We start from the raw sequence: 21004 nt of genomic DNA, 5'->3' as shown, positions 1-21004 counted from the left end.
TACTGCTGATAGTATTAGCAGTGGCTATTTTCTAAGTCAACTTAATAAATAGGTAATGGACTTCTCCTCCAAGAACTTATCCAATCCTTTTTTAAACCCAGCTACACTAACTGCACTAACCACATCCCCTGGCAACAAATTCCACAGTTTAATTGTGCGTTGAGTGAAAAAGAACTTTCTCTGATTAGATTTAAATGTGCCACATGCTAACTTCATGGAGTACCCCCTAGTCCTTCTATTATCTGAAAGAGTAAACTGATTCACATTTACCTGTTCTAGACCTCTTATGATTTTAAACATCTCTATCATATCCCCCCTCAGCCATCTGTTCTCCAAGCAGAACAGTCCTAACCTCTTTAGTCTTTCCTCACAGGGGAGCTGTTCCATCCCCTTTATCATTTTGGTCGCCCTTCTCTGTACCTTCTCCATCGCAACTATATCTTTTTTGAGATGCGGTGACCAGAATTAGTATTCAAGGTGCAGTCTCACCATGGAGCGATACAGAGGCATTATGACATTTTCCGTTTTATTCACCATTCCCTTTCTAATAATTCCCAACATTCTGTTTACTTTTTTGACTGCCGCAGCTCACTGAACTGACGATTTCAATGTGTTATCCACTATGACACCTAGATCTCTTTCTTGGGTTGTAGCACCTAATATGGAACCTAACATTGTGTAACTATAGCATGGGTTATTTTTCCCTATATGCATCACCTTGCACTTATCCACATTAAATTTCATCTGCCATTTGGATGCCCAGTTTTCCAGTCTCACAAGGTCTTCCTGCAATTTATCACATTCCACTTGTGAATTAACTACTCTGAATAATTTTGTATCATCTGCAAATTTGATTACCTTACTTGTCATATTCCTTTCCAGATCATTTATAAATATATTGAAAAGTACGGGTCCCAATACAGATCCCTGAGGCACTCCACAAAAAAGATATAGTTGCCACTGAGAAAATTGTCCATTTAATCCTACTCTGTTACCTGTCTTTTAGCCAATTTGTAATCCATGAAAGGACATCGCCACCTATCCCATGACTTTATTTTTCCTAGAAGCCTCTCATGAGGAACTTTGTCAAACGCCTTCTGAAAATCCAAATACACTATATCTACCGGTTCACCTTTATCTACATGTTTATTAACTCCTTCAAAAAAGTGTAGCAGATTTGTGAGGCAAATCTAGTCTTGAGTAAAGCCATGAGGACTCTGTTCCATTAAACCATGTCTTTCTATATGTTCTGTGATTTTGATATTTAGAACACTTTCCACTATTTTTCCTGGCACTGAAGTCAGGCTAACTGATCTGTAGTTTCCTGGATCGTCCCTGGAGCCCTTTCTAAATATTGGGGTTATATTAGCCGCCCTCCAGTCTTTAGGTATAATGGATGATTTTAATGCTAGGTTATAAATTTTTACTAATAGATCTGAAATTTCATTTTTTAGTTCCTTCAGAACCCTGGGGTGTATACCATCCAGTCCAGGTAATTTACAACTCTTCAGTTTGTTAATCAGGCCTACCACATCTTGTAGGTTAACCGTGATTTGGTTCAGTCCATCTGAATCATTACCCATGAAAACCTTCTCCAGAACACGTATCTCCCCAACATCCTCTTCAGTAAACACCGAAGCAAAGAAATCATTAAATCTTTCCGCGAAGGCCTTATCTTCTGTAAGTGCCCCTTTAACACCTCGATCATCTAACGGTCCAACTGACTCCTTCACGGGTTTTCTGCTTTGGATATATTTTAAAAAGCTTTTACTGTGAGTTTTTGCCTCTACGGCCAACTTCTTTTCAAATTCTTTCTTAGCCTGTCTTATCAATGTCTTACATTTAACTTAACAACGCTTATGCATTATCCTATTTTCTTTTGTTGGGTCCTTCTTCCAATTATTGAATGAAGATCTTTTGGCTAAAATAGCTTCTTTCACCTCATCTTTTAACCATGCAGGTAATCGTTTTGCCTTCCTTTCACCTTTCTTAATGTGTGGAATACATCTGGACTGTGCTTCTAGGATGGTATTTTTTAACAATGTCCACGCCTCTTGCACACTTTTTACCTTTGTAGCGGCTCTTTTCAGTTTTTTTCTATTTTTCTCATTTTATCAAAATTTCCCTTTTGAAAGTTAAGCATAAGAGCCATGGATTTGCTTACTGTCCCCTTTCTAGTCATTAATTCAAATTTGATCATATTTATGATCACTATTGCCAAGCGGCCCCACCACCGTTACCTCTTTCACCAAATCCTGTGCTCCACTGTGAATTAGATCTAGAATTGCTCCCTCTCTCATCGGTTCCTGAACCAATTGCTCCATCCAGGAACTTTATTTCTCTAGCATGTCCCGATGACTGGGCATCTTAGGATTTGAATCTGCAAACTTTAGGGATCAAACCAAGGACTACACCATTGAGTTAAAGGAGCAACTCCTATCTACTGCAATCGAGTTGCTCATATCCATCAAATTTACAGCACATATAGAAAGACATAGTTTAATGGAACAAAGTCAGCATGGCTTTACCCAAGGCAAGTCTTGTCTCACAAATCTGCTTCACTTTTTTGAAGGAGTTAATAAACATGTGGATAAAGGTGAACCGGTAGATTTAGTGTACTTGGATCTTCAGAAGGCGTTTGACACAGTTCCTCATGAGAGGCTTCTAAGAAAAGTAAAAAGTCATGGGATAGGTGGCGATGTCCTTTCGTGGATTACAAACTGGCTAAAAGACAGGAAACAGAGAGTAGGATTAAATGGACAATTTTCTCAGTGGAAGGGAGTGGGCAGTGGAGTGCCTCAGGGATCTGTATTGGGACCCTTACTTTTCAATATATTTATAAATGATCTGGAAAGAAATACGACGAGTGAGATGTTCGAATTTGTAGATGATATAAAATTGTTCAGAGTAGTTAAATCACAACCAGATTGTGATAATTTGCAGGAAGACCTTGTAAGACTGGAAAATTGGGCATCAAAATGGCAGATGAAATTTAATGTGGATAAGTGCAAGGTGATGCATATAGGGAAAAATAACCCAAGCTATAATTACACAATGTTAGGTTACATATTAGGTGGTACAACCTAAGAAAGAGAACTAGGCGTCATAGTGGATAACACATTGAAATCGTCGTGTGCTGTGGCAGTGAAAAAAGCAAACAGAATGTTGGGAATTATTAGAAAGGGAATAGTGAATAAAACAGAAAATGTCATAATGCCTCTGTATCCTTCCATGGTGAGACCTCACCTTGGATACTGTGTACAATTCTGGTCGCAGAATCTCGAAAAAGATATAATTGTGATGGAGAAGGTACAGAGAATGGTTACCAAAATGATAAGGGGAATGGAACAGCTCCCCTATGAGGAAAGACTAAAGAGGTTAGGACTTTTCAGCTTGGAGAAGAGATGGCTGAGGGGGGATATGATAGAGGTGTTTAAAATCATGAGAGGTCTAGAACGGGTAGATGTGAATTGGTTATTAACTCTTTCGGATAATAGAAAGACTAGGGGGCACTCCATGAAGTTAGCGTGTGGCACATTTAAACTAATCAGAGAAAGTTCTTTTTCACTCAACGCACAATTAAACTCTGTAATTTGTTGCCAGAGGATGTGGTTAGTGCAGTTAGTATAGCTGTGTTTAAAAAAGATTGGATAAGTTCTTGGAGGAGAAGTCCGTTACCTGCTATTAAGTTGACTTAGAAAATAGCCACTGCTATTACTAGCAACAGTAACATGGAATAGACTTAGTTTTTGGGTACTTGCCAGGTTCTTATGGCCTGGATTGGCCACTGTTGGAAACAGGATGCTGGGCTTGATGGACCCTTGGTCTGACCCAGTATGGCATGTTCTTATGTTCTTATGAAATGTTTTCACGTTTGCTCTCCATCTTTGTCTGGGTAATTGGAAGTTCATGAAATATTAGCTCCTATGAAAAGTCAGATACATTCACCTAGGCTGGTTCAGTGGCAGTGTTGTACACTTCCACGTAGAGGGACCTGGTTCAATTCCCAGATCCAGACTCTGCTCCCCAAACCATTTGGTGCTGAGGATGCTGTGGAGGCAGCATTCACAATGCTGCTTGATAAGGGGAGGGGAGTCCCAATCATTACATAATGCCCAGGGCTGGCGGAGTGTATAGATGGTGGTCTAGGGTGCTGGAAGTGGGCAGGGTGGTAGAGTAGTCGTTAAGGACAGCAGTTTTGCATGGCATGCAGGAAGGATGAGATATAGTTTGGGGGCTTTTTTGTTTTGGATATGTATTTATTTGAGGAACTGGAGCCATTTGTGGTGTGGAATGTGTGTTGGAAAGAGAGAGAGAGAGATATCACGTGACGACATGACGACTAGACACCCTTGCACTGGCACTGATAATGCCTATAACTAGTGGATGGATTTAAATCCCATGATAGCAGGATTACAGAAGGAGCCCTGGTGCATAACATCTGACTGAGGAATGTCACTGTAATAGCTGGTCTAGATAAGTTGGGAGGGGATATAAAATAGGTGGGAAGTCCCTGGGTAGTTGCAAATAAAGGTTCATGGCACTGGATTCCCAGTCTTAGTTCCTATTACGGTGGAAGTCCAAAGGAGCAGGATAGAGCTGTCAACCCCCTTCCCCCCAGAAAAGAAGAGTACTCTTGTCTGGTTTTCCATCTTGTCCTAGTTAGTATATATCCACAAACATATCGATAGAGTAGTTACTGAGGCAGGACTAGCCGACATACTGCATATGACTTATGTGAATACACTTAAATATTGTGAATGAAACTGTTATAAAGTGGGTCTGACTCATCACTAGTTTTTAATCACACTATCTGATTTTTTACATTAGTTACTTCAGTTTGATGATGATGGTAAAGATGATGTTTAAGATTATCTATGGAAAATTGGGGCTTTCTTTTTTATACTTAAAAACTAGTCATGTTTTAATGACTAATCTTTTATTTTCTTCAAGTTTGTCTCTGATAATCCAAACGCTGTGGATTTAAGATTGTCTGGTGAAGTAGACAGCATCTTTGAAATTGCATCTAATGGATGGTTGAAGCTAACTGGGACTCTTGATAGAGAAGAGAAAGCAATGTACGCATTAAAGGTAAAATTTTATTTTTGGATGCTGTGCGATTCTCTTTGAAGATGAATAGCAAGGATGGGGAGAAATGGCAAATTATTTATTAAGTTATAATGTCTGAGTAATAATAGCTTTAGGAGATTGTCCATATATAAAAGCTAATGTTAATCTTGGTTAGTGAGCTATGTCCACAGAAGAAACAAGCCTGTGTATGCTGAAGACTATGAAATGTCATACCCTGTTAACTCCGTTTCAAAACAAGACAGACTTTTTCCAAAGGGATCGTATGAGACTGCACTGTGTTGGAATGCCTTGTGAATGATTTATATGATAGCTGTACTTAGATGTGTTGATATTAACTAAGCAAATATGGTACCAGGTTTCTGCCTGAAGTATTGATCTTAGATAATGTTACTCACTGATTTAAAATGTAATACTTTTCTTATGTTTTTTTTCCTTTTCACACTACTAGCTAGAGACTATTAATGCACAAGGGAAAACTGTGGAGGGCCCATACTCGATCAATATCATTGTTGATGATATTAATGACAATGGTCCACGATTTAATCAGACTGAATATTTTGGAACAGTGAGGCAAGGCTACAGACCTGGTAATGAAAATCCACTTTGATAGTAATAGTAATCCCCAACGGCAGCTGCTGTAGAAAGTAGCATCTTTAGTAAACTCATCGTGTGTATTCCAATGCAAAGGTTAACAATATTATTTTATTATTGTGGAAGTATCCTAGATTCTAATATTGTGATCTATTCTGTACACTGCCTCGTGATCTGTGAAGAAATGCAGTTTTATAAATTGTTTTAATTAATAACTACATAAATATTGCAGGACTGATTAAAAAGCAAAACAATTGTAATCATAGACCCCCTGCTATTCCTCTAAAAAAAAATTATTACAAATGCAGCATATTTTTAATTTTCTTCTGAAGGAGGATTCTACCTGAGTTAGCATTTTCAAAGGTTTTGGAAGGACTTCCATTAGTACATTTCATTATTCTGCATGCACGATAGGACCTGAGACCATACTTTTCAATAACTATTGGTCAAGCCTTGTCAATAGAAAATACCTAGGTGATGCAATATATAAATATATCTGGTTTTTGTTTCTTATATCAGTTTACAACAATGTAAGGGAAAACTGAATGTGAAAGGACACCTAATAATATAAAATAAAGAATTATTGTCATTATACTATATCAAAGGAAGAGTTAGTAGGTCTAGGCATATATGGACTACTACCCCTTATTGTGCCGAAGACAATTTCTCATGCTCTTCTACATATTTTTGCTAGAGGTAATCTTTATATAGAAATCCATGAATGAATATGTCCCGAGTCTGTATAATTACATTTATATTGAAACTAAGAAATCTTGTTCATATCATATAAAACACTAAGAGGGCAATGATGCATTCTGATTGCTTTCTGTACTAAGTAAGCACTAATAGCCAGGAAAGCTATTACTATAAGGAGGCATCCTTTATTATTATAATATCATTATTTACTGTGACCATATACATTATCTTGCATAGTTCTTTCTGTATTGACAGTACATTCTGGGGGAAATATTGAGTAACCTGCGGAGGTGCAGTTTCTGTGAGTACTTGTCTACCCTCCTACCTTGTAGTTAATTTTCAAAGGGAAACTACCCTCATAATTTCCCTTTGAAAATGAGCTATAAAATATCTGGGTACAAAAGTACCCGCAGACCTTGCACCTTCGAGATCTGCAGGTGTTGTGGCTCTGTTGCTGCAGGATTGAGGTGGCCTCCACCTCCAGAGGGGCACAGGATGGCATATCGAAATTAGGGCTAGACTTGGATGGTCCAGTGAGGCAGGAACAAGGCAGGTTGTGCAGACTAGGCTGGAGCTCAGGGACAGAGTGCAGGCTAGACAGGCGCTCAGGAATGGAGTGCAGGCTGGGCTTGAACTCAGGAATGGATTGGAGGTAAGAATGAATTGGAGCACCTGGAACAGACTGGAGCTGCATGGAAGTAAGGGTGAACTGGAACACAGGAACAGACTAGAGCTGCGTGGAGGTAAGAGTGTAACTCAGGAATACTGGAACAGAGTGCAGGTAAGCATGGAACTGGAATTCAGACAGGGACTGGAACTAACTAAGACAGGACAAGACAAGGACAACACAGAGCATGAAACATAAAGTTCGAAGGCAGCGTAGGCAAGAAAGGCCCCAAGGAGCAAGACAAGAAGAGGCCTAGAGTCAGGAAGAGAGATCGGCGCCATTTTGAGTATTGGCGGGACGGTGATTTTGAGTCTCAAAATGGCGGCGATCGGCGCCATTTTGAGTATTGAGATCGGATGGATGCCGTGAAAGGAGGTCGCTCCCGGACCCCCACTGGACTTTTGGCAAGTCTTGTGGGGGTCAGGAGGCCCCACCAAGCTGGCCAAAAGTTCCGGTTGGGTCCAACGAGGGTCCCGGAGCGACCTCCTGCCACATGACCTGTCACGTGGTAGGAGCACAAGATGGCGCCGGTGACCATGTGACAGGGGCTGACCAATGGCACCGGCAGCCCCTGTGACACAGGCTATCGGCGCTGTGAGGAAATCACAAACGAGTGCAGGGATGGCTTCCTGACTCCCCGCTGGACCACCAGGGAGTTTTGGTAAGTCTTGGGGGGGGGGGGTCAGGAGGGTGGGGAGTTGTAGTTAATTTAGTAGTAACATATTTATAGATCAACAACTTATTGAATTCGCCATACGTTCGCATTGAACGGAATTGACCCCCACGAATACGGATCGCGTACGCAACGAAAACTTTTTGCCTGCACATCTCTATTGTACAGTTCACTTTTTGGTCTAATAGTGACCCACACAGTACAATGATCACTAGACCCTACATTTTCCCTTACCATGAGGTCATAAGAACATAAGAACATGCCATACTGGGTCAGACCAAGGGTCCATCAAGCCCAGTATCCTGTTTCCATCAGTGACCAATCCAAATCACAAGTACCTGGCAAGTACCCAAACATTAGATAGATCAGTGACACTATCTCTATTTGTTAGTACCAGATCCAGTGTAGCCTCCCTTGAAGCAGGCTTTTCAACCAGTTATCTGTGTATTGCTGCTTTTCGGGTATGCAGTAGGGATGTGAATCGTTTTTCAACGATTAAAATTATCGTCCGATAATGTTTATATCATCTTAAATCATTATAGAACATGATACAATAGAAATTCTAACGATTTATCGTTAAAAATCGTTAAATCGTGTTAGTGCGCACTAACTCGATTTAGTGCGCACTAACTGAAAATGATACAAATAAACACTTTCCAGGTCACTGAAGGTCAGTTAGGAATGAATATGTGTTCCTATTGGCTGGCTGCCCTCTTATCTATTGATGTTACCAAGGTTACCACTGAGGTGATGGTTGGGGGGATGGGAAATGGAACTGGAAACTAACGAACACCAACAGAAAATGAAACAAAGTGTTCACACTTCCCAGGTCAGTAAAGGTCACTTAGGAATGAATATGTATGTATGTATTCCTATTGGCTGGCTGTGCTCTTATCTATTGATGTTACCAATATGGTTGGGGGGATGTGAAATGGAAACAGTTGGAAGCTTGACAAAAAAAGTAATGTAATGATCAGCACTCACGTGACTAGAACTTGTTTGTTTATTATTTTTGTTAGCAGGCACCTGAAATGCTAGTGCATGTTGAATTTGCCAATCACTGTGCATTTTAGAAAGGTGGTCCTGGCTGGAACTGTACACAGTTCAAATATATGTAATTGATTGTTGGTAAGTGTATTTTTAAGTAGCCACACTGGCACCAGTATGTTTACTTTTCCTCCTACTTAACTCACTAGCTCAGCTTTGTAAGAAGGGCTTCTCTGCTTGTGTGTTGTTTTTGTTTGGTGTGAGGAGAGCAGAAACATCAGATCTTTATTCAATCTACTACAGTCATCTCTTACAGTGCCCTATCCCTATTAATACCAGGAGTGTTGTGATCTTCCTGCACACAGTGCCCTAACCCTGATACCAGTCTGAGACAGCTCCCTCCCTGCATTACTAGTGAGAGGCTGGCTTCACAGACAGGGGGGAGCTGCCTGACCCTCACTCCTGACTTCCCCCATGTCCCAGCTAGTGAATGGTGTGTGGGTGAGGGGGGGGGGGGGAGGATGGTGAAGTCTGAGACAGCTCCCTCCCTGCATTACTAGTGAGAGGCTGGCTTCACAGACAGGGGGGGAGCTGCCTGACCCTCACTCTTGACTTCCCCCATGTCCCAGCTAGTGAATGGTGTGTGGGTGAGGGGGGGGGGGGAGGATGGTGAAGTCTGAGACAGCTCCCTCCCTGCATTACTAGTGAGAGGCTGGCTTCACAGACAGGGAGGAGCTGCCTGACCCTCACTCCTGACTTCCCCCATGTCCCAGCTAGTGAATGGTGTGTGGGTGAGGGGGGGGGGAGGATGGTGAAGTCTGAGACAGCTCCCTCCCTGCATTACTAGTGAGAGGCTGGCTTCACAGACAGGGGGGAGCTGCCTGACCCTCACTCCTGACTTCCCCCATGTCCCAGCTAGTGAATGGTGTGTGGGTGAGGGGGGGGGGGGGGGTGGTGAAGTCTGAGACAGCTCCCTCCCTGCATTACTAGTGAGAGGCTGGCTTCACAGACAGGGGGGGGCTGCCTGACCCTCACTCCTGACTTCCCCCATGTCCCAGCTAGTGAATGGTGTGTGGGTGAGGGGGGGGGGGAGGATGGTGAAGTCTGAGACAGCTCCCTCCCTGCATTACTAGTGAGAGGCTGGCTTCACAGACAGGGGGGAGCTGCCTGACCCTCACTCCTGACTTCCCCCATGTCCCAGCTAGTGAATGGTGTGTGGGTGATGGGGGGGGGGAGGATGGTGAAGTCTGAGACAGCTCCCTCCCTGCATTACTAGTGAGAGGCTGGCTTCACAGACAGGGGGGAGCTGCCTGACCCTCACTCCTGACTTCCCCCATGTCCCAGCTAGTGAATGGTGTGTGGGTAAGGGGGGGGGGAGGATGGTGAAGTCTGAGACAGCTCCCTCCCTGCATTACTAGTGAGAGGCTGGCTTCACAGACAGGGGGGAGCTGCCTGACCCTCACTCCTCCGGGGTATTGTGATCTTCCTGCACACAGTGCCCTATCCCTGATACCAGGGGTGTTGTGATCTTCCTGCATGCAGTGCCCTATCCCTATTAATACCAGGAGTGTTGTGATCTTCCTGCATGCAGTGCCCTATCCCTATTAATACCAGGAGTGTTGTGATCTTCCTGCATGCAGTGCCCTATCCCTGATATCGGGATGTGTGCAAGAAGATCACAACACCCCCGGTATCAGGAATAGGGCACTGCGTGCAGGAAGATCACAACACCCCCAGTATCAGGAATAGGGCACTGTGTGCAGGAAGATCACAACACCCCTGGTATTAGGGATAGGGCACTGTGTGCAGGAAGATCACAACACTCCTGGTATTAATAGGGATAGGGCACTGTGTGCAGGAAGATCACAATACCCCTGGTATCAGGGTTAGGGCACAAGTTCTAGTCACATTGACTGATCACATTACTTGTTTTGTCAAGCTACCAACTGTTTCCATTTCCCATCCCCCATATACTGTCAGTAGGAAACTTGGTAACATGAATAAATAAGAGGGCAGCCAATAGGAATACATATTCATTCCTAAACTGACCTTAACTGACCTGAAAAGTGTCAAATTGTATCATTTTCAGTTTGTGCGCACTAACTCCCGTTAGTGCGCACTAATCGGAAAAAACGATTTTTAACGATTTTTTAACTAAAAAATCGTGCCTAAGACGATTTTCTTGCCCTGCCACACGATTTCTATCGTTAAGACGATATGGAAAACGATTCACATCCCTAGTATGCAGCACTTCTCCACTCATAGTTGATCTGGCATAGTCTAGATTGACCTCACCTAAAAACACATCCTTCCCTTTGCATGTAATAGTGACACGACCGGTGACTTATATTATGTCTATTGGTGTTGTTACTTTCTTTAATTTGTACATATGTAACAGATATGCACCACAGGGATGTTGCTCCAATTAGCTGTGAGTAGCATGTCTTATTCTGCCACCTTCTCCGTTCTGCAGGCATTTCCTATTTCTCCATCCTTATGAGGATTACTCTGTCACCAGACTACCTAAAGTGAGAGAGAGAGGGGTTGACTGGGGAAAGAAAATAGAGAAAGAACAGAGGGATGAGGAAGGAATCTTGCCTTGATTTGTGGTGTAATAGAGAAAGGGCTGGAGGGATGATTACCTGCCCATACTCTCTGTGGGGTCATTTCTTCCCTGACTATGCATGGCAGGGATATTTGCGTATGCGTGAGGTGGGGGCGGGCATTTGTGCCGGGGGAGGCATTGTTCTGTCATGTTTTGGGTTAGCAGAAGCTAGATGAAGCAGGGGTTTCACCTTCCTAAAGTTTGTGGTGGCTGAAGGGGCTGGTTCACTAAGAACTCTTCTATGTCAGGATATGAGGTTACTCCTATCTTTGAGCTGGCATTAACTGAGGAAGTCCCTTTATCCTTGGGCTGGATACCCAAGGCGGGGTGGTGATGATAGTGCTGGCTCTTCACAATGGATATACCAATAGATAGTGAAGCTGGGGACAGGGGCAAGGAGAATGCCAGTAATATAGTTGGGAGTATTGGCTGAACCGAAAACAGCCAGCCAAAAGTGGCAGTTGCAATCCCCCATGCTCACCTCAGTATTATAATGCAACTAAAGTTTGAAGAGTGCGTAATCACTGAATCATGTGGTTTATTGTTTAATGATAACAAGTTTATTGTTATGTGAATAAAGCTGTGGCTTTTCTTCGCTGCACTGGGCTGTTTCACTGCCCTTTTGGAGTTGCAGTTGTATAGGAAGGGGTGGGAACACGGTTGATTCATCATGCCTTAGCTAAGTAAAAGGCACATAGCAGTAGCATGCTATTTTGTTAGGCTTTAGCCGAAATGAAACTACAAGACAATATATCTCTTGCTCTTTCTGACAATTAGACATTAATATCTAACCAAATATGAAATATTGAATGATTTGAAAATGATATTAATATGATTGCATATTATGTGTTGCTATAAAATTATAAAATGTTTCTTAAAAAATGCCTGATGCAACTGAGGCAGCTTAGGCTTGTTGATACTGGTAGGTTACCATCACTTCACTTTCATGTCTCCAAAACCCTTAGGATTCACTTTCTTAGTCTCCATCATTGCCATTTAATGTTGTGTTGTATCATGTGCACCTCATCTCTTACCTATTTTTCTAATCAAACAGGAAAGCCATTTTTACAAGTTTATGCAACTGATCTTGATGACCCATCCACTCCCAATGCGAAGTTATACTACAGCATTATGCGACAGATGCCTGACCCCTACAACAAACCACTCTTTTCAATTGATAATAAGATGGGCGCAATCTCACTCACTTTGGAAGGTAAGTTAAATGCAATGAGATCAAACAGAATCATTTTTTTTTCAAATAAATCTCAAGGATTAAAGTTAGCCCAGTCACCTCAGGACTTAATTACTAACAGGGTGATTTGTCAAAATGCATAGGGCATTATCGTGCGTGTTAGGGCCCTAACGCCCACAATAATGCCATAACACTCGAGATAAATACTGCATTGCAAAATGCGTATGCAAATTTAAAATTTGAATTTGAGTTGGAGGAGTAAATGGAAATTAGTGGTGGTTAGCGTGGTGTGTGAAAAAGTAACACAAGTTTTAATGCCAGAAATAACTACACCTTTTTTCTGTGTATTATGTCTGTGTTACCGGCTAAAATGGTATTCATTACAAATGAGAGAGAACCTGGGGCATTATGAACTCGGGGTGAGATGGGTTTTGGGGGGCAGTTTTACATGTCCATTCATACATACAAACAGCTCAGTTACCATCAGTGAAGTTTTAATGTGATTTGGAGTGATGAAAGGTGAAAGAAGAGTAGATTTATACCATGTTCTCTCTACCTAGCTTGATGCACTCTCTACTAGGGATGTGAATCGTTTTTCAACGATTAAAATTATCGTCCGATAATGTTTATATCGTCTTAAATCGTTATAGAACACGATACAATAGAAATTCTAACGATTTATCGTTAAAAATCGTTAAATCGTGTTAGTGTGCACTAACTCGAGTTAGTGCGCACTAACTCCCCGTTAGTGCGCACTAACTCGATTTAGTGCGCACTAACTGAAAATGATACAAATAAACACTTTCCAGGTCACTGAAGGTCAGTTAGGAATGAATATGTGTTCCTATTGGCTGGCTGCCCTCTTATCTATTGATGTTACCAAGGTTACCACTGAGGTGATGGTTGGGGGGATGGGAAATGGAACTGGAAACTAACGAACACCAACAGAAAATGAAACAAAGTGTTCACACTTCCCAGGTCAGTAAAGGTCACTTAGGAATGAATATGTATGTATGTATTCCTATTGGCTGGCTGTGCTCTTATCTATTGATGTTACCAATATGGTTGGGGGGATGTGAAATGGAAACAGTTGGAAGCTTGACAAAAAAAGTAATGTAATGATCAGCACTCACCTGACTAGAACTTGTTTGTTTATTATTTTTGTTAGCAGGCACCTGAAATGCTAGTGCATGTTGAATTTGCCAATCACTGTGCATTTTAGAAAGGTGGTCCTGGCTGGAACTGTACACAGTTCAAATATATGTAATTGATTGTTGGTAAGTTTATTTTTTAAGTAGCCACACTGGCACCAGTATGTTTACTTTTCCTCCTACTTAACTCACTAGCTCAGCTTTGTAAGAAGGGCTTCTCTGCTTGTGTGTTGTTTTTGTTTGGTGTGAGGAGAGCAGAAACATCAGATCTTTATTCAATCTACTACAGTCATCTCTTACAGTGCCCTATCCCTATTAATACCAGGAGTGTTGTGATCTTCCTGCACACAGTGCCCTAACCCTGATACCAGTCTGAGACAGCTCCCTCCCTGCATTACTAGTGAGAGGCTGGCTTCACAGACAGGGGGGAGCTGCCTGACCCTCACTCCTGACTTCCCCCATGTCCCAGCTAGTGAATGGTGTGTGGGTGAGGGGGGGGGGGAGGATGGTGAAGTCTGAGACAGCTCCCTCCCTGCATTACTAGTGAGAGGCTGGCTTCACAGACAGGGGGGGAGCTGCCTGACCCTCACTCCTGACTTCCCCCATGTCCCAGCTAGTGAATGGTGTGTGGGTGAGGGGGGGGGGGGGGGAGGATGGTGAAGTCTGGGACAGCTCCCTCCCTGCATTACTAGTGAGAGGCTGGCTTCACAGACAGGGGGGAGCTGCCTGACCCTCACTCCTGACTTCCCCCATGTCCCAGCTAGTGAATGGTGTGTGGGTGAGGGGGGGGGGGAGGATGGTGAAGTCTGAGACAGCTCCCTCCCTGCATTACTAGTGAGAGGCTGGCTTCACAGACAGGGGGGGAGCTGCCTGACCCTCACTCCTGACTTCCCCCATGTCCCAGCTAGTGAATGGTGTGTGGGTGAGGGGGGGGGAGGATGGTGAAGTCTGAGACAGCTCCCTCCCTGCATTACTAGTGAGAGGCTGGCTTCACAGACAGGGGGGAGCTGCCTGACCCTCACTCCTGACTTCCCCCATGTCCCAGCTAGTGAATGGTGTGTGGGTGAGGGGGGGGGGGAGGATGGTGAAGTCTGAGACAGCTCCCTCCCTGCATTACTAGTGAGAGGCTGGCTTCACAGACAGGGGGGGAGCTGCCTGACCCTCACTCCTGACTTCCCCCATGTCCCAGCTAGTGAATGGTGTGTGGGTGAGGGGGGGGGGGAGGATGGTGAAGTCTGAGACAGCTCCCTCCCTGCATTACTAGTGAGAGGCTGGCTTCACAGACAGGGGGGAGCTGCCTGACCCTCACTCCTGACTTCCCCCATGTCCCAGCTAGTGAATGGTGTGTGGGTGAGGGGGGGGGAGGATGGTGAAGTCTGAGACAGCTCCCTCCCTGCATTACTAGTGAGAGGCTGGCTTCACAGACAGGGGGGGAGCTGCCTGACCTTCACTCCTGACTTCCCCCATGTCCCAGCTAGTGAATGGTGTGTGGGTGAGGGGGGGGGGAGGATGGTGAAGTCTGAGACAGCTCCCTCCCTGCATTACTAGTGAGAGGCTGGCTTCACAGACAGGGGGGAGCTGCCTGACCCTCACTCCTCCGGGGTATTGTGATCTTCCTGCACACAGTGCCCTATCCCTGATACCAGGGGTGTTGTGATCTTCCTGCATGCAGTGCCCTATCCCTATTAATACCAGGAGTGTTGTGATCTTCCTGCATGCAGTGCCCTATCCCTATTAATACCAGGAGTGTTGTGATCTTCCTGCATGCAGTGCCCTATCCCTGATACCGGGATGTGTGCAAGAAGATCACAACACCCCCGGTATCAGGAATAGGGCACTGTGTGCAGGAAGATCACAACACCCCCAGTATCAGGAATAGGGCACTGTGTGCAGGAAGATCACAACACCCCTGGTATTAGGGATAGGGCACTGTGTGCAGGAAGATCACAATACCCCTGGTAACAGGGTTAGGGCACAAGTTCTAGTCACATTGACTGATCACATTACTTGTTTTGTCAAGCTACCAACTGTTTCCATTTCCCATCCCCCATATACTGTCAGTAGGAAACTTGGTAACATGAATAAATAAGAGGGCAGCCAATAGGAATACATATTCATTCCTAAACTGACCTTAACTGACCTGAAAAGTGTCAAATTGTATCATTTTCAGTTAGTGCGCACTAACTCCCAGTTAGTGCGCACTAACTCCCGTTAGTGCGCACTAATCGGAAAAAACGATTTTTAACGATTTTTTAACTAAAAAATCGTGCCTAAGACGATTTTCTTGCCCTGCCACACGATTTCTATCGTTAAGACGATATGGAAAACGATTCACATCCCTACTCTCTACCTAGCTGCAATCAAGCTAGATAGAAAGCTAGATAGAAAGTAAATGTTCTCTCTACCTAGCTTGATGCACTCTCTACCTAGCTGCAATCAAGCTAGATAGAAAGTAAATGGTACAAATCTACTCTTCTTTCACCTTTCATCACTCCAAATCACATTAAATCTTCACTGATGGTAACTGTGCAGTCATTTGCAATGAAATAGGAAATAAAGACATTTCATATTTTGTTGCATTTCGGGAATTTAACAAACAAAATTTTGTGTGGTTTGTCCAATTGTTTTTTTAGGGGGGTGGTTAAAAATGTACCATTTAAAAAACAAAACCAAACCCTGCCTATTTATTTACATGTAAAGCCCCCCCCCCCCAGCAGAGCCCTCCACCCACCCTCCTGACCCCACCAAGACTCACCCAAAGTCCGTGGTGGTCTAGCAGGGGACCCTACCATGTGACAGCGGCTGTCCAATGGCACCGGTAGCCCCTGTCATATGGTAAGTGCAAAGGGCTGCCGGCGCCTTTTTGATTACTGGCTGCCGCTGGCTGGGGAGTGGGAGATCGCTCCCGGACCTCTCGCTAGACCACCACAGACTTTGGGTGAGTCTTGGGAGGGGCTTTATATTTAAATAAATTGGAAGAAATGTGGCAGATTTTGGGGTGTTTAAAAAAATGAATACATTTCTGAAAAAAACCCATTGATCCAGGGGTGGACCGAATAGCCCACCCAATTCTGAAAACGAAACAACCCAAAAAAAAATGTGCACACTTCTAGTATTCAGCACTTAAGGTGCTAGCACTTTCTGTAGGCTCATCTCACAATGCTGGAGATGAGCTTAAGGAAGTCTTAACTTCATGAGTGTTGAATACCATGGGGCTGGCATGGAGGGTGGAGCTGCAGAATGGGTTCAAGCTGTACAGAAAAACTCCTGTTCTCCCCAATAATGGAGACAGGATGGAGAAATAAAAGGCCCCCTGGATGTTGCCTGCCTGTATTGCATGTTTGTGTGTATGTGTGTGAATGGCAGCATGTCTGGGATTGGTGAGTGTGTGTGTGTGAGAGAGAGAGAGAGAGAGAGAGAGAGAATGGGAGCTTGCCTGGGGGTGGGTGGGCATGAATGGGAGCCTGCCTGGGATGGGTGAGTGTGCAAATGGGAACCTACCTAGGATGGGTGTGTGTGAATGGGAGTCTGCCTGTGATTTGGGTGGATGTAAATTCACCTGCAGCCCTATTCTTTCAACACACACACTCACAAAACCCAGGTAGGCTCAATAAAATATTTCAAAACAACAGTCACACACCCAAAAAATAAAACTAAAAATCCTCTCTTTCTTACATATAGATATATATCTATAAGTAAGATGGGTGTGTGTGAATGGGAGTCGGCCTGTGATTTGGGTGGATGTAAATGGGATCCTGCCTCGGTTATGTGTGTGTGTGTGTGTGTGTGTGTATTAGTATAATAAGAGAGATAGTGAGAGAGAATGGGAGCCTGCATGGGTTTTGTTTGCAACATTTTTAAAAAATGTAGTTTTTAATTATTCGATCAGTCAACTGTTTTTGAAATATTATTGTTAGTATGTTTTTACTAGTATGACTATGTATTTATTATATTTCTTGATTTTATTGTTTGACGTTTGAGGAATGAAGATGGTTCTGTTTTATCATTGTTGCACTGCATAATAGAGTGTTTGGTTTCTTGCAGTTTCCAGTTTAGATTTTGTCTGCAAGTTTGTATTTCTACTTTATGGTTGATTTGTTTTGTATTTGGTGAGGGTCTGTTTATATTCTGCAAGTGCGACTGAGGTGAGATATTCTTCTAATAGAAAGTGTGTTAGTGTTTTAAGGCTTTCAGAGGGTTAAACCCACATGTTACAATAGGCCTAATACCATATGGATTCCAAGTGTCGTTTTTTGCAGGGAGTTTTGGTTGGCATTGCAGCAGTGCATGTTAATATAATATAATGTAATTGATATTTTTACTTCAGAATTCTTTATTTTGATATTTTAATGTAAAATGCTTTTATAAGTGTAAAACTCTTGTGTGTGTGTGTGTGTAGAGGGCTGGGTGTGTGTATGTTTGTGTGTGTGTTGTACAAAGCTACGAGGTTCGTCTATCGGCATCTAATACCCTTACACTGGCCATGGATTCCAGAGCAGGGGCTGAAGACCTGGGGGTGGGGGAGATGTCAGTTTTTAAAGTTTGTATCGCTGGAAGGAGCTTGGCTTTTTTTTTTTTGGTCAACCCAGGATAGCGACTAGATGAATCGGGGTGGGAGTGGGGGTGGGGGCAGCACAGTACTTGTTTGCATAGGGCAGCAATAAAGCTAGCATCGGCCCCTTGAAACATAAGAACATAAGAACATGCCATACTGGGTCAGACCAAGGGTCCATCAAGCCCAGCATCCTGTTTCCAACAGTGGACAATCCAGGCCATAAGAACCTGGCAAGTACCCCAAAACTAAGTCTATTTCATGTTACTGTTGCTAGTAATAGCAGTAGCTATTTTCTAAGTCAACTTAATTAATAGCAGGTAATGGACTTCTCCTCCAAGAACTTCTCCAAACCTTTTTTAAACACAGCTACACTAACTGTACTAACCACATCCCCTGGCAACAAATTCCAGAGTTTAATTGTGCATTGAGTGAAAAAGAACTTTCTCCAATTAGTTTTAAATGTGCCACATGCTAACTTCATGGAGTGCCCCCTAGTCTTTCTACTATCCGAAAGAGTAAATAACCGATTCACATCGACCCGTTCTAGACCGTTCTGGCCCTTAGCTTGTTGGAATAACAAGCTAAGGGCCATGAGGGCCCTTTTTAAACCCAGCAGGTACTTTTTACCTGTGGACTTTGCACCAGTTTTCAAAGGGAAAATTGACTAGGGAAAAGCACCTGCACAACTTTGCACCACCTTTTTGTGGGAATACTGTGTCCAGGTAAAGTTACACGTGCCATCCCAGAATCTGCTCATTCAACTATCCTCTTTGCCAGTAACTGATCATTTTGATATCTGAACCACGATATGAATGTACATACTCTGTTTATCTAATCAACGGCTTTCTGCTCTCTGTCACTGTTTTTACCTATCCCTCTTTTCCAATGACCAAGTTCTTCATTCCCTGTTTTATTGTAACTTTTTTACGCCTGCTGTGTTAATTGGTTCTCCCCTAGTTCATTGTAAACCGGTACGATAAGACCTGTCTTGAGCATCGGTATATTAAAAGAACTTAAATAAATAAATAAAATAAATACTTTCGAAAATTTACGGGCATGCGCGGACCTGCAACCCTCCTCCCCAGCCTCGGCACTGGGAACGCCTCCTTTCACCAAGAGTAAAATTATGCACACAATTCTTGCAATTTTACCTGCACATAGGGAGGGCAGTTTCCAAAGTCCCCCTGTTTTATGGCTAAAGCACTATTTTACTCACAGAAAAGGCTTTGAAATGTAACCCCCCTTTTGCCAGGGGTCTCCTTCCCAGGGTCGGAGAGCATAGTAATTACTGTCCTGAGGTGAGGATTCACTTCTCTGGGGCCATGAGCTGGGGGCAGGATAACCTGCAAACACTTCATGTAAATAAACCTCTCTCCAGACTCAAGTTGTGCTCCAAAACTAGAGAGTTTACTGCAAAACTTTCAGGATTCACCATAATGACAGTGACAGTTCAGGAAGACGCAGAGATCAGACTGAATTACAGTGTCAGAAATCTCATTCCTCTCTTTAAGGCTCCCCTCTCTAGATATCAGATTCTTCTTACAGCAACACAGTAGGCCTGGCTACTTGATTTCTCTTCTCCTAAGTCTTGGTACAAACCAGCCTGCTACTTTCCCTAGTCTTCTTAGGGCCTGATTTACTAAGACATTTCTCCCATTCTGTGTCTATGGGAAAATGAGGCCCTTAGTTGGCAAAATAGTTACTCACAAATTGTCCTGCGCAGCTCAAGGAAAAATCCCTGTGGGTCAGCCTCAGGATCCTCCGAGCCCCAAAACCAGTTCCCTCTGGCACAGTTGGCTTCCTGGCACAGATGAGTTCCTACTTTAAGTAGAGGGTTTTTTTTTATCTTTTACTCTTTTAACTCCCAGGTTGTGTTACCCTCTTTACTACTACTCCTTAGCTATCAAGCCTCTGGGGATTTTCAGGGGAAAATCCTGCACTCCTGGTTGCTCTCTTCTGAGATCCTGGGAGAGGATCACAGCTCCAACCCACTCTCTTTGCTTACAATTTGGAACAGCCTCTAACTCAGAAGAGTCAGGGTGTTTTTTGTCATCTCAGCTCATAACCAAACCCCTCTGGGGAGGAACCCCCTTGTCTGTCAAGAAGGCAGGTTACACTCCCTGACATGTAGCTAACCCAAGGCTCTTGAATATTCCTGTGCTATTACAGATGGACTTCTCGCTATGCACCCGCTGTGCATTTCCAGCAGACACTCACTCACTATTCATTACCATTCCGGGTTCCCATACAGAGGAAACCTGCATTTTATCATTAATCATGTACAGCACTTTTAAATCCTGTACACATTCTGTGGCATAGGTGCTTTACCTGCAGTGTTTTACCTGCAGAAATGTTTTTCTTTTTAAATTGCCTGCACGATGTGCAGGTAAACTTATGTGCGTATTGCTTCCATTGAACTTGAGTGAGCCGAGTTCTAATCTAATGGCCTGATTCACAGGGAGGATAACTTTCAAAAAATTTTGGGTGGCTCCATATACAAGTGTATATGGCTGCACAGAGATCTACTACACAATTTAAAACCTGCATGTATGCGCAGATTATTATAAATGTGTGAATACGTGCGACTACCTGCAATGCACTGAAAGTGTATACTTTTCCTACCTAGTTTAAAGACATATCCCAAATAGGAGGCAAGATGGCCACCAAATAGACCTGTTGGAGAACATCGGAGGAGAGGCTCTTTACTTCTAGTTATTCCTTTCTAAAATGCCTCATACTAAGAGAAAGGGTAGACTAAGGGGAGTGAATGCTAACTCACCCTTGGTCGATCCTCGA

At 43.4% G+C, this 21004-nt stretch overlaps 1 protein-coding gene across 2 annotated transcripts in view; it reads left to right on the top strand.

Moving 5' to 3' along the window:
- The window catches only part of CDH17 (cadherin 17), a 183281-nt gene that overhangs the window by 44357 nt on the left and 117920 nt on the right, over window positions 1-21004 (top strand). For both annotated transcript variants that reach the window (XM_029591692.1, XM_029591693.1), the window contains exons 3-5: window positions 4954-5091; window positions 5540-5678; window positions 12365-12523. In XM_029591692.1, the coding sequence (XP_029447552.1) occupies window positions 4954-5091; window positions 5540-5678; window positions 12365-12523 (436 nt within the window). The remainder of the gene's footprint in view (window positions 1-4953; window positions 5092-5539; window positions 5679-12364; window positions 12524-21004) is intronic.

Source organism: Rhinatrema bivittatum, chromosome 2 (genome assembly GCF_901001135.1).
Source record: "Rhinatrema bivittatum chromosome 2, aRhiBiv1.1, whole genome shotgun sequence".
Lineage (NCBI taxonomy): Eukaryota > Metazoa > Chordata > Amphibia > Gymnophiona > Rhinatrematidae > Rhinatrema > Rhinatrema bivittatum.
Note: the sequence above shows the minus strand (reverse complement) of the source record. Positions and strands in the feature narration are given on the sequence as shown.